Genomic DNA, 14,559 nt, shown 5'->3' on the forward strand with positions numbered 1-14,559 from the left:
GTGTGTGTGTGTGTGTGTGTGTGTGTGTGTGTGTGTGTGTGTGTGTGTGTGTGTGTATCTCACATCTTTAGCCATTTATCTTTCATTGGACACTTAGGATTTCATATCTTACCTATCATAAGTAATGGTGCAGTAAACAGGGATACATGTATCTTCTTGAATTAGTATTTCTGTTTTCTTCAGGTAGATATCCAGAAGTGGAATTACTGGATCATATGGTTGTTCTGTTTTTAAGTTTTTGAGGAACCTCCGTACTGTTTTCCATAGTGGCTGCACTGATTTACATTCTGACCAACGGTGCATGAGGGTTCCTTTTTTCCCCCCACATTCTTGCCAATACTTGTCATTTCTTGTCTTTTTGATGCTAGCCATTCCAACAGGTGAAGGTGATATTTCATTGTGGTTTTGATTTGCATTTTCCTGATGATGAATGATGTTGAGCATCTTTTCATGTGTCTGTTGGCCACTTGGATGTCTTCTTTGGAAAAATGTTTATTTGGGTCCTCTGCCCATTTTTTAATCAGATTTTTATTTATTTTTGGTGTCGAGCAGACCAGTATTTGAGTTTCGGGGAATGTATGTAATGTTTCATGAATTTTGTAGATGGTGGCATATATGCACATTTCAGTCAAGCTTTACTCCATTGGCTGGTGGGGATTTGATTGCTGTGGCAAAGAAGATTTTCCAAGAACACTGGTCTAATATAGATCTTTCTAAAGTATCATGAATAGTTGAACACATGCCCCTTAAAAGTAATTTTATTTAAACACTTACGTAAACAGTCAATGGACAGCCTTCTTAGGGTGGTGGATTATCTGGGAGGAAAGGTCGGCTGATGTCATTGGCTGAACATGCCAGGGGAGCATTTGGCACCACTTTGTGTCCCTGCTGGAATGGCTGGAATTGATACCATTGGTTTCATGGTCAACACTTGAGAGCCCATGGAGGGTACAGATTTTCCCTGTGTGTAAGCACGTAATAAATCAGGGTTTCAGTTCTAAAACTTACCCGGTACCTTGTAACTTAATGCAATTTCAAATAGTGCCCAGAGTGAGACAGAGTCCAGTTCAGTCTTTTAAGAGATAATCCCTTAAAGGTCCTGATATGGTCATTTCTTATGGTCATTCCTCCTTTACTTTCTCTATTTTTTTTTCCCACTCTGTCCTATTTCCCTTGGTTCTCTAGATCAGTCAGTGTGAATCAAGGGTAACAGCCCTAACCACAGTCATAACCATAAGAGCTGTTTTTTAATTGAGAGCTTACTCTATGCCAGAGACTATGCCAAACACATCACTATATTATCTCCTTCAGTTCTAACGGTAACATATGGGATAGGCACTTACCATTTCCCTTTCAGGTGAAGAATCTGGGGCACAGAAAGTTTGGTAAATTTGCACAAGGTCACAGAATTAGTAAGTGGTAGAATTTCAGCCTGGATAAGTTGACACCAGAACCTGTGTTCTTTATTTTTATGCCGTTTTGTGACAGAGACAGGAGAAGAGAGGTTGGGTAGGTTAGTAAAGGGAATAGTGTAGCATCTTAGTCATCTCTTTACTCCCCTACCCAGAATAATACCTGGTGTGTAGGAAGTGCTCAGTAACTCTAGTTAATGAATACAATTATTGCATTAGGGACCTGTATTCCCTATGCTACCCCTAGTCTTTCTATTTATTGGTCTTTAGTTTTGCCAGTACTCTGTTCACTTTTCTGCACTTCTCTTCACCCTTTGTATCGTCAGTGCTCCCCACCCCCCATGAACTGTCATTACCTCCTACCAGGACCATTGCAGTAGCCAATCTTAGCCCTCCTTTATCTGAGTCTCAAAATAGCAGCTAGGGGGAACTTCCTAAAAATTCAAATCTGAGCCCTTTGTTCTCCTGCATATACAGCCTGTCAATGGTTTCCTGCTCATCTTGAATCAAAATCACCTCTTTCTTCCTGGCTTACCACATCCTGTGTGGTCTGGCGCTGGTCACTGCTTTGGTCTCATGGATACCACCCTTTTCCCTCCTTCTCCATCCTCCAGCCATTCTTCTAATTCCCACCTCAGGATTCTTGCATGTATATATTGTTACCACTGCTCAGAAGACTGTTCTTCCATGTTCTCCTTCCCCCCAACTGGTGACCCTGCTCAGACCTCAGTGCAGAGGTCCCTGCCCGAGAGAAGTCTTTTCTGACCCTTACATTCTAAGCCTTTCTAGCTCCCCGTAGCAGTTATTACTTGTATCATTATCTGTTTGTGTGATTATTTAATATGTGTGTCCCACTAGTCCGTAAACTCCAAGAGTTTACCAATGCCTGGGACATAGTAGGTGTCCCATAAATATTTATGAAACAAAAGAATGAATGAATGACTGAACACATGAACAAAGACTAAAAAGACTAAATAGTTTGCCTGAGGCTCCTGGCTAGAGATTTCCTATTATTAAAGGGAAGTTAAGACAAAGATAATTTCATTACATTATGGAATTCGAGTTTGATTACGGCTTGTCGAGACTGCATTATTTTCCAATCATTTACTTTGGAGATAAACTCTTAGGCACAGAGAAGTGAAGTCAGTTGTCCTGGGCACACAGCTAGCCCATGTCACATGTCTTTGTTCTGAGCTTTGAATGATGTGTAAAGAAAAACATACATATTTTCATAGCTCTACAGGACATCTTTGGTGTGCTGAGTCTGTAGGAGCTCCATCAATATTTGATAATATTGATGTTGTCATGTTGGAATTTTAAAGTGTTGTTGGAGAACATGTGTTGTTATTTTTTTTCTTCTTGTACACCAGTGTGTCCAGAATTAATTGGGTGACAGTCTAAGAATACACAGATATGCGGCCTAAAGATGTGTACATCCCAAAAGATGGTGCCCACAGTTAGAAGCAGCTTGCATTTGGCTCCCAGCAGGAGGGGGCAGGGACAGCCCTCAGATTCTTGGGGTCCAAGAGTGAAGAATGCTCTCTGGCTCTCTAGCCTGCCAGCAGGAGAGCATGTCCAATTATCAGCTGCAGTTCCAAAAATGTCTGAGATCGCCCAAACTGAGAAGGGACACAAAAGCAATCCCACAGCCCTCCTAGATTCTGGGACTGTATTAAATGTTAAAAATTCACCGGGATGTGAAATTACCTCCCTTTCAAGTTCTCTACCAAGGCGCAGCCGCTGCAAGCCTCCACCAGTACCTGTGCTGGGGAAGGCTAAGTGAGCATCCCGAGGTGCTCGCCTGGCTGCGGGGGCAAGTTGTGGGCCCGCCCCCTGTGCAGGGTGAGGCAGCAGTTTTGTCCTGCAGGTACAGTAGGTACTGGATTAAACAGGTCTGCTGTTGCAGACAGACACCAGGCACCGTTCTAGCACGAGCTGTGTTTGGATTGGAGTTTCCAGGGCCTTATCAGGAGCCACCCCTAGTGACACAGCCAGTGCCAGAACTAACTTTGACTTTCACTCTTCGCCAAGGGCTTGCAGAACACCTTAAAGGAAAAAAGATGGAGGCGCTTAGAGTTCAGATGTTCATGCCTTGCTCCTTTGAAAGCCTATATCTGTAAGTGAAGTTTTATTCTGGAAATAATCCCGGGACCTCTTAACAGGAGTGATTTTTTTTTTTTTTTAAAGGGGGAGGATAGAGAACGGGAAGGTTTTATTGGGAGTTAAAAATACTGGAACTGTTACTTTGTGACTGTGGCTTTAATCAGCTTCAGCTGTAGCCTCTTGTATGTGGCTATGACAAGGATAACAACTAATTTGTGGGGGGAATCGAAATGCTGGCCCATTAGCTTTGTCTTCTTGTTTAAAATTGAATGTCGGTCTTAAATTAATAATGCCAAAAAAGTGACCGCTTGAAAAATCTGAGAACAGAGCTTGATTTATGATTATGGGGTAGATTGCAGCTCAGCTTCGTCATGAGTAAAAAAGGATTTTCTTCAGGAAAACGAGTGTGCTTAGCAGTAACATTTGTCAAAATTGTCCTATTGCAAACACTTTGGATTTTTTGCTCTTTCTCTCTCTCTTTTTTACCTGACTGTGGAATAGTAGCAGTTGCATTTATAAATATCTCGTTTGCATTTCTGTATATTGATTTTTTTTTCTCTTTGAGAGGAAAACAAAACATCCAAATATCAGAATCATCTGCCTGGCATATCAATGTAGAACAAGTCTGAGATGGGCAGTTTCAAAGAAATACTAAAAAAGAGAAAGACTAAGTAGATGATAGCACGCACCCCGCTCCCCCCCCTTAACATTTACTTTCAGTGTTAAGTGATAAGATTTGGAAACAATACTAAAAGCTATGTCCCTCAGTTGAATACGCATTCAAGCAAATCAGCTTATGCAAAAGCCACTTCTGGAGCTTAATAATTATTTACTGAACGTTCCTGGGTCATGAGAGAGGTTCTGATTAAGTCAGAAAAGCATTATGTTCAGCAGCTTGTGAAGGTGTGTTTAAAGACGGCAAGAATAATGGAAAAATACTAAATGTAGCAGAACTATTTTTAGAATTTGATTCTTAAAAAATAAATTTCCACAAATTGAAGTGCGGTTGAAGTTTATAATGTTCAGTAGGTACATCTTTAGAAGTTCTCAGAGTAGCTTTTAAAATGATTTCTAATTTCTTGCGCTATTTTGGCAGTATTTTGTTTTCATTGATACTGTTTTCATTCTATAGGTCATTAAAACAGTTTAATTACTTACCTCTCTGAAATGATAGAGCATTTTATGAACACAGTTTATGTATTTTAATTATGTATTCAAAATGTCATTATCCTAGAAACGTTATAAATTTCTGCTTTGCAAATCAGATAATAGTTAAGGAGATGATGGCTGCTCTGTGTGATTCACACCCAAGAATGTACTGTGCAACTTACTAATTTTTTAAATATTAATTTTATGCAAATTAGTGGATGGCATGAGTGGATAAAACATGCCACTCTGATGCAGCCTAAGGACAGTAATGATATCACCCTTGAATTTACACCAGAGTTAATTCTTAATTTGAACTACTTTTGCTTAATTGATTTTGAATTTCTTTTTCTGGTTAAAGAAAATAGTCACCATAGGAGCATGCTTCCCTTCTGAACTCTTAGAAGGAAATTCTTAGCACACATCTTTGATAAAACTGTTCACTGAGCTGTTGCCTGTTAAATTCTTTGTGCCTGTTCTTTTAGGGAGGGTGCACACTGAATTAATTGTTTCTTTTGTATTTTCCTCTAGGAAAGCAGAGGAACACCATAGCAGAAGGCAACATTCTAAGAGTTTTGGCTTCCTAGAAAATAACTTGTCAGTTTTCACTAGTTTTGAGATATTAAGACGATGCTCAGAGGATACCAAATCAAGAATTAAAACATAGTGTAGTTATATAACTTCTCCTTATTGTTCATGGTGTGCCGGCCACCATTCTAAGTGTCTTACCTGTACTAACACACTGAATTCCCATACTTGCTCTATGACAAAGGTGCTTTTTTCTACTTGCATTTTGCAGATGAGAAAATTGAGGTTTGGGCAGGTGAAGAATCCTGCCCATGTTGTATAACTGAGAAATGATAGAGCCGGGTTTTTGACCTTAGGTATTCTGGCTCCAGAGCTTATGCTCGTCTCTGTTATGCTCTGTGGATTTTCATTAAGATACTGAATGATTTGATGTTTCTTCCTCTGCCTTTTTATTGAGTGGGCTTCTCCAATGCACACATTTCTGAATTACTCCATCGGTTACTCATTTGAGCTTTTGGGGGCCGCAATTACTCCAGTGCCACAGTATTTGTCTATCAAATATAGTTCCTTATATCCAGTTCACTATTGATTATAATTATAAGGCAATTATTTGGGGCAAAAGATCTACTAAATATATACATTGATTATAAAATCCATTCTGAATTGAGAAATCTTAAAATGTAGAGGGAAAGTTTGTCTTAGAATTAAGGAAATATAGTAGGTCTCTAGAGCCCAGAGCTCTTTGGAAAAATGTATTCTCTGTCACTGGATGATTCAAGCAAATGGTTTGATGAAAGGTCTTCCAACATAAGATTCTAATATCTGATTTTAATAGAGGTGGGATATGTGTTAGGATAGAGACACCAAATTTATTCATTGAACAGGTATTTATTTGAGCCTACGAGGTGCCAAGTAGTCCTCTGGGTGCTGGGGAATCTATATGTGAATAAAACATAAAAAAATCCTGTCCTCATGGAGACCAGATCATGAAGGACTATGCACATTTCAGCTCCATTCTTAAGTCTGGGCCTCATCCTTACAGTCCAGAGTGGCTGCTGGACCTCCAGCCATTACAGCCAAAGTCCAGGAGATATGATGGCAGAACTTAGACATGAAGCTAACCTAGCTCCTGGAAATCTGGGAAATGTTGTGAGTAGCAGTGTACCAGCTAAAATGAGGAGAAAATAGGAAAATGAATATTGGATTGTTTGAGTTGTAGATTTTAGACCGAAATTTTATTTTTTTCAGAATGACTGATATTTTCTAAAATGTCACAAAAACCAACTGTTGTATCCCAGGGCACATCAAACTGGCTTAATAAAAAATGGAGATTGACTGGTCTTTGCAAATCAGTATCCAATGTTCAGGGTTTTCAGGGCTTCAAGGATCATTTGATTCAGATGCTCAATGTCATCCACATGCTGGCTCCTTCTTGTTCTCCGTCCTCTGTTTCTTCTTTCAGTTTATATTACTGTTTCACCTAGTTTGGCTTTCTTTTCAGTTGGCCCAGGAAATTCCATACTTACATTCCACCATCTTTCCAAATCTTTGCATAAGGAGAGTTCTTTTACCCCAGTAGTTGGAGTCAAAGGCATAGGGCTGCCTCTTACTGGACCATCTTGGGGCACAAGCCCATTCGGTGGATATGCTGATTGGCTAATCCTGGGTTGTGTTTCTATGTCTGGAGTTAGTAGCACATCATAACCTCATGCACTGAAAGTGAGGAGCCTGGTCCTTCATGGTGAAATCGGGGTACTTTACCAAAGAAGTGGGGCAGGATACTAGGCTGCTCCTGAGGCCATCATTTGTACTTTTGATTTCCACACAGTTTTGCAACCTTTGCATCTCGGTAGCTATGTACTAGACATGCATCAAGAGAGTCTTCATTTTGAAACATTGTAGGTATAGTATCATGTCATGCCATATAAATTATTTGCTCCTTATAGGGGATGAGTTTTTCAGAGCTTTTTAGAACATGGCAGCTAGGTGTGAATGGGATTCCATAGTTGGACAGAGTAAGCAAGAATTCTAGAGTGTGGTCTAGTGGAAGGAAGCTTGATATGAAAGACAGAAAGCTCGAGTGTGGGGCCACCTTAACTTTATCGCCTTTATAACTTTTTGATGGCCTGGCTCTCAGAGGCAATTTCCTGAAGGGAATTGAGTGTTAAGATTATGCCAGCCCATAGTGGCATCTGTGGAAAATGGAGAACATTTGTGGTCATAAAATGAGGAAATGGCATTCTCGTATCTTTCGACTTCATCTTTTAGTAAGAGTTGACATTCTCCCTAGTTAGAGTGTATAGAAGTGAGAAACTCTGGGAGTGGGGAAAATAACCAACTTAAAAAAAATCTCATGATGAAAATTGCCTGAAAGAACAGTGGTCATATATTACAGAGGCCTCTTGAACATTTTTGATCATCCTTCCTAGTTAAATTTTTTCAAGCAAACTCTCTCCACATATTTTTATTTTATTTGTAAATTATAAACATGTTTGTAATGTTTATATGTTATACACATTATTTTATATTACATTATAATTACATTACATTATACAACATGTACAAAAATAGAAAATAAAAATGATGGATAAAATATATATAAAGAAATGTTCTAATCTTTTCTTCCTGAGCCCCAGAAAATCATTTTTTGAACCCTCCTTTGAAGAATATTGATATACTGGGAGTCTTATTAGGGTTCTCTTTAATTTTGATCTAATCAATTACTGAGATTATTCTTACTGATACCTGTTGGAGGTCCAGCTTCAAGAATATTAATCCTGAATAGATGCAGAGTCTCCAGTTTTTACCAATGAATTAGGGTTTAGGTGTTGAAAAGTAAAGATTTCAGATTTTAACATATGTGATTAGTGGTGATTCTTTTAGAATGTTTTCCTCCTTTCGTACAATGGAAGGTACAGAGCTTCAAAGCACAGGAGTGCTGTCCACTTAGGACACCATGATCTCCCTCACATCTAGCAGAGCCTGGCTTTTGGGAAGCATCCAAATGTTTGGTGAAGGAAAGGAGAGGAGAAAGACAGCTGTACTTTGCAGTCCTTTTTATTTTCTCTGTGCCAGAAACCTGTAATATGTATTGTCTGAGCTGGTAATGTTACCAGAAAAATTTTGGCAGGTTTTCGTTTTTGTTTTTTTTCTTGACCAGGTAAAACCCAGAGTTGGTGATGACAGAAGTCCAGAAGATCTCAGTTTTTGAAGCCGAACTATGAAATCTAGTACTCTGACACGTACATGAGTGACCACCCCCTTAGGCATTTTAAAGTACAAGTAACAATATCTTTTCTTACTGGCGCTTGGTTCTACCGTACCTGGTAAAAAGGTCATCCTTATGTTTATAGAGTGATTACTTGAGAAGGAATGGGAAGGTTAAGATCATGGAAAGGCTGGTCATTCTGAAGTATTGAATACCCAGACTGTCATTTAAAAAGATAAATCCATTGACCAACTCTTACTTCAGTGATTTGTGCACTTGGAAGAACTAATAGATTCTTAAGAATTTCTTTTTGCTGACAGAACAAACTAATTTGGGGGCAGTTTCTATAAATCCAGCCTTTTGGTTCCTTTTTCTTAGGATAACATAGTTGTTTTGTAACCATAAAGATCCATTGGCACTTTCTGGACAGATGTTTTTATTTGTTTGGTTTTATAGCCCATTTGGCAGGAGTGAGTAGTCCCCATTTCATTCCATTCCACATGTTGAAATCAGAGTAATAAAGACTTCAGAGCTCTTGGCAGGCTTGCTGGAGGTGGGGAATGGAATGAATTTCCTCAGATGTGGAAGAAAGTGTTCTCACCTAAGAATCAGAGATGTGAGTTCCAGTCCCTACTAAACTCCTTAGGTATTTCACTATTAGTTTCTGAACATGGTCAGGCATAAGAATCAGCTGCACAATTTTTGTAGACATATTGATTCCTGAACCTCACCTTACCTGAAATCCGAATTTCCAGGGATGGAGACTGGAACAGGGTTCTCAGCTAATTTTGTGGCAGCCACTCTTGCATTTGGAAACTTCTGTGCCTTAACCTATCTATGACCCGGCTTTCTCACCTGTGTGCCTTCCTGTGTCTCCACTGTGTATTTGAACCTCAGCCATCATGCTTTCCTGGACATAATTACATTATACTCCAGTGAAGGCAAATGCTAGGCTTTGAGCTCTATCAACTTAATGATTATAATGAAGATTAATTTTCCCTGGAGAAAAAAATGCTAGGGTTTTTACTTTATAACTCATGGACAATTGCAGGATAAATAATCTCCCTCCACCCCTGCAAAACTGTGTCCTGTTCTCTGAATTAAATAGGGATTCCCTGTCTTAAGAGATAAATCTGCTGTCTTCCAAACTTGCATACGGGCTTATACAAAATTGCTTCTTTGCATCAAAAAAGAAGTAGCAGGTTCATGGTTTACTATTTCTTCTACTATTAATTTTAAACTCTGCTCCAGTTTACTGGACTGTGTTCCAGTCGTGCTAATTTTGTTTACATCTATCATAGATTTTAATCCTCATCACCATGTTGACAGGCAGATGTATTAAACAGTCTTTATAAATAAGGAAAACAAGCTCAAAGGCATTGACTGACTTGGCCACAGTCACAGGTTAGTAAGTGGCAGAGCTGGACTCTGCCTGAGGAACTGAAGAGAGGAAACACAGGAAAAAGTGTGTCATCTCCTTCAGCCTAGAGACTACATTTCAACTGACATCCGGTTTCCTACCTTGGATGACCATGATATGGAGACCAAACTGAACCATAAGGTCTACTAAAGGGATATTGGCATCACTGTCAAAGATGAAGGTATCTTGGCTGGGCCAATGTCACTTGGATTTCATGGAATATCTGATATATTTAAGAGGTTAATGAAAGCAATGGAATTGACTATTTGAATATAGGAATATATGAGATATTTTGGAGCACATGTCCACATACCTGCACCATCCCAGAGAAGGGGGAGGCTTTGAAGGTTAAAATACAAATTCAGCCATGGAGGTGGGAACTCAGGTCCCATGGGTGGCTGCCTGGTGTCCATCTAACAGTTGCTGTGTTGGGGACTTTAATGTCGGTAATATTAGCGCAGTCACAGCCGTGCATTAGGGAGGTGGGGTTTGGAGAGGATCAGAGAGGTTGAATGGCTCATTAAAGATCAGGCTGCTCAGCAGTGACTGAGCTAGAACTTGTGTCCGGTTGATGGCCTTCCTCCTTGAATCCCGTTGAGAAATTGGCAGCTCTCGGGGAAGTTGTGTGTCAGGTTTCCGTGCTCCAGGGAATTGGTAGTAACAGCGTTTGCCTTTCCTTCACTTGGCTTTGAAAGGGTGATTTCTTACAGTGAGAGAGACACCTTCCCATGTGAATCTATTTAAGAGTCAGATAATCTGGATAACTGACTTAATTTTAGGGCATCTCAGAAAAATGTCTGTGACCATGGCTTTAAACTGTGTGAGATTAGAAACCAGGTATTCCGAGCACCTGGCACAGAGAGAACACTCACTGAGTAGTTGTTGAATAAATGACCTTTACATAATCTGATTAAAAGGAATCAGACTCACAGAATTAGGATTACCTAATGCAGATTGCACTCCATGGGCCCCGGATGAGCTTGGTTAGCTTTTAAAATTAAATTCATCTGGACGACTCTCCTTGCTTATCTTTAATGACGAAAGCATCAGGTCCTCATTTTACACATAAGCTTTTGTAGCCACACGTAATGTTCTCACATAAACCACAACTTTCAGTTTAAAACCTGATGCTCCTTTGTCCTGCTCACACTTTGAAGGGTAGATATCTTCATTTTTGTCTATAATTGCAGATTCAATTATTTCTAAGAGATAGGGGTCTTTAAAAACTGTCAAGTAAAGCTGAGGATCTCGGAGTCGTCTTTAACAATGTAGAAAGACCCTGCAGGGAGTGTGTGCAAAGTGACTGCAGTCTTCCTTTTGCATTTTTTTTTTTAGAAGATTTATTAAAATAATTTCAATTAGCCGAGCTCTGCTACATTTCTTTATTGGAGTTTCAATTTATTTATAGGGGCATACTGTATAAATATGCATATTTTTTTCTGATAGGCTATCTCAGCAAATGCTTTAAATGATATCATTGTGAACTTAAAGTCTGAAGCCTTAGTGTGGTTGATAACTGGTAATTTTAATTTAAGATGTCTCAAGAATGCTTTACTGTTAATTGAAAGGATTTTTTCCCCCAGTATCACAGCCAATGGCTTGTCTTGAGCAGCTAATTAGTGCGATTATTCCACAGCTGCATTTGCTACAGCACAAAGGTTTGCTCCTGTTTTTATCAAAAGGATCAGTCTCTCTGGGAATGTTTTAACCTGACAGGCTTTGAATAGTAAGACCCGTTATTTATTTATTTTTTTTTTAAGAGCTGCTCCCCGCCCCCCCCCCGCTTCCTTTCTTCGTTCAAGAAGCTACATTTGAGCTTTGAACACACACTCAAAAGTGGGAAAATACATTTGCTTTTCATGTTCTTCTAAGTAGAGCCTTACCTGGTGAATAGATTATTTTGAGTAACGTCTAGGTGTTCTTACCATGTGGATGAGTGCATGATATTAAAATAAGAAGCAGGGTATTCACATTGTGCAGTCTGTGCGTGTCTGTAGGAAACTGTAAAGGACAGAGGGTTTAAGTCTTCTGGAATGCTGAAGTTGTCCACGAGAACAAAGGCTCTGGATACTCTCAGCACTTCCCCTTCCTACGGTCAGAATACAGTCTGTGATGGACCCTCTCTCTTTTTCTCCAGGCAAAGGGTGACTTTGATGACCAAGTCATTCCTTCATGTTTGTAAATTAGTTCATGTTCTTAAATTAGAGACATATATTCTGCCATTGAAAAAAAATATTTGGCTTTATTATAATTTAGGGGGAAAAACTAAAAAAAATAAAGACAGAAATTAACCTCTAATTCCACTCTACATCTGACAGCTAAGATCACCTTGATACAGCCCCTACTAGGCATGTGTATTTGTGTACATACACACACACACCTTACTTATTTTAAATTAAAACATAAATACATGTTGGATTGCTACTTTTTATTTTATTCTTATTATACACTTTTCTCACTTTGTAGTTGTGCAGTTTTTTTAAAAAGTAGTATGTTATCAAATTCATGTATTACACCTTACTTTTTTAAAACCAATTTTATGCTTAAATCTTTTAAATGGCTTTATTTTTTCCCCAGTTTTATTGAGGCACAATTGACAAAAGTTATATGTATTTAAGGTGTATAACGTGATGATTTGATATATGTATACATTGTGAAGTGATTACAGTCAAACTAACACGTCCATCATGTAGTTGCTATTTCTTTTCTGTTTCTTTCTTTCTCTTTTTTTTTTTTGCTATGAGAACACTTAAGATCTACTCTTGCAGCAAATTTCAAGTGTACAGTAAGTTTTATTACTATAGTCGCCATGATGAACATTGGATCCCTAGAACCTGATCTCATAAACTAAAAGCTTGTGCCTTTTGACCAGTATCTCCCCTAATAATTTATGTAGTCATTCTCATATTAGGGAGGAAATTTAGGTGGTTCAGAATATTTTGCAATTTGTAAATAGCTTTGCAGTATCAGGTTTTCCACATTTCTGAGTTATGTTTTTAGGAAAACTGTCCATCGATGAAATTTCTGAGTCAGATTGTCTGAACAGTATGACAGCTTTTTGATAATGTTGTTTTTCTTGTGCTTTTTGTAATATGCCTTAAAGGACTGTGCCAGCGATGGTTCAGACTAGCATTATCAGGACACTTGTTCTGGTAGCGAACATTTTTTTTTTTTTTAATTAGGTCATACCTCGAACACTTTTTTTTTTTGCAGCTGGCGTTTCTAAGTATTATATTGTGTAGATTCAATTCCAACCATAAATATATTTCTTCAGCACTTTGAATGGCTGCATAGTATTGCATTATATGATCCTATCATAATTCCCTGAATTGATTTCCTGTGGTGAGTACTAAGTTAACTGCTGGTGTAATTTTTATCATGTAGTTTTCTGGAACCACGTGAGGGACACAAACATCTCCTCATCTGTTAGCATGTTTTGTTACCTGCAGAGTTTGAAGGTTCCTGTCTTTAAGGAGTTCATAAGGATGGCCAATGGTTTAAAGGCTTTATTTTGTCTTTCGTTGGAAGGTAAAGACAGTACTGGAGTTTATACTCAAGGAAGGAAGCTAAAGCTTCACATATTTCCCTTGATGAGTGACTTCCTTGAGAGTGAACATTTTCTCAAATGTTACTGCTTTTCTGTTTCCAGGTACTAAAAGGTTTTGCACTGCTTGCCCTAAACAGAGATTTTTTTTTTTTTAAAGAAAACCATATTGCTGGAAATAAACAACGAAAAATTCTAGCTAATAATAATAGCAACAACAAACCTTTATTGAGGTAGTACTACATGACTCATTGTACTAGGTAATTTATGTGCATTATTTTATTTAATCCTCACAAAATCCTGAAGAGGTAGGGCCACAAAATATAAGGAATGTAACAGAAGTTTTTAAACCCCCTCTCCTTGATAAATGAGTAAATGTGTAAAAAACTATTATTATCCCTCTTTCCCGGATAAGGTAACTAAGGCAGAGGGAGGTTGAATAACTTGTTGGTGCTGTAGAGCTGGCAAGATAAGCAGTCGCAACCCATATTTAGGAAAATTAGGAAGTCTTTTCGTCCTAACTTAGGACTAGTGTTTAAGCTTTTTCTGTAATTTTGGATAGAGCGAGCACCAAAACCATTAGAAGTAGGCCGCATGGGGATCTCACAGACACGTGTAGGAGAGAGCTTGCCAAGATGAATCAGGAGAAAAGACCATACAAAGAAAACCAGAAGGAGAATTGCGTTGTCAAACCAGCTCGTCCTCTGCCCCCTTCCCGAAGCCTGAAGTCGAGCCCCGTATTAACATTCTGGTCCAAATGCTTCTTTCATTAATGGTTTTTACTTCCCATATCCTCGCAGAATTTCCCCATGACAAAGTTCACCTTTTCTTTAAATTATTCCGCGTTAGTAAACATCTTAGACATCTTCAAGGAATTTAGATAACGTGTAGGAGTAGTTATTTGGTTAGATTCAGTTATGAAAAAGCAAATCAAGCAATTTATTTTTAAATGTGGAAATCTGGGTGCCATTAAGACGCACTGCTTCTTGGCACTTCATATGGCGGCGCTATATTTGGTGGTGATGAGTAGTATGTGGTATAAAATGTTAAAAAAAAAAAAATTAAGCCACATGATAAAAATGCCTAGATGCAATCAAGCTGACTTATTTTAATTCAACTCCTAATGACTTAAATCCTGTCACCTCTTGATTTTCAATTACGTGGAGTACCATTCTGCGACTTGATTATAGTCACACAG

The 14,559-nt window shown here is 38.6% G+C and overlaps 1 protein-coding gene across 3 annotated transcripts in view; it reads left to right on the forward strand.

Annotated features, from left to right (window-relative positions):
* MITF (melanocyte inducing transcription factor) overlaps positions 1 to 14,559 on the forward strand; it is a 213,959-nt gene that overhangs the window by 111,795 nt on the left and 87,605 nt on the right. The window contains exon 1 of one of the 3 annotated variants that reach the window (XM_032411748.1): positions 3,239 to 3,528. The exons of the other annotated variants lie outside the window; for them this stretch is intronic. Coding sequence (XP_032267639.1) covers positions 3,473 to 3,528 — 56 coding nt within the window. The 5' untranslated portion in view covers positions 3,239 to 3,472. Of the gene's footprint in view, positions 1 to 3,238; positions 3,529 to 14,559 lie in introns of those variants that run through there. 3 annotated transcript variants of the gene reach the window in all.

This window comes from Phoca vitulina, unplaced genomic scaffold, assembly GCF_004348235.1.
Source record: "Phoca vitulina isolate PV1807 unplaced genomic scaffold, GSC_HSeal_1.0 scaffold13, whole genome shotgun sequence".
Taxonomy (NCBI): Eukaryota; Metazoa; Chordata; class Mammalia; order Carnivora; family Phocidae; genus Phoca; species Phoca vitulina.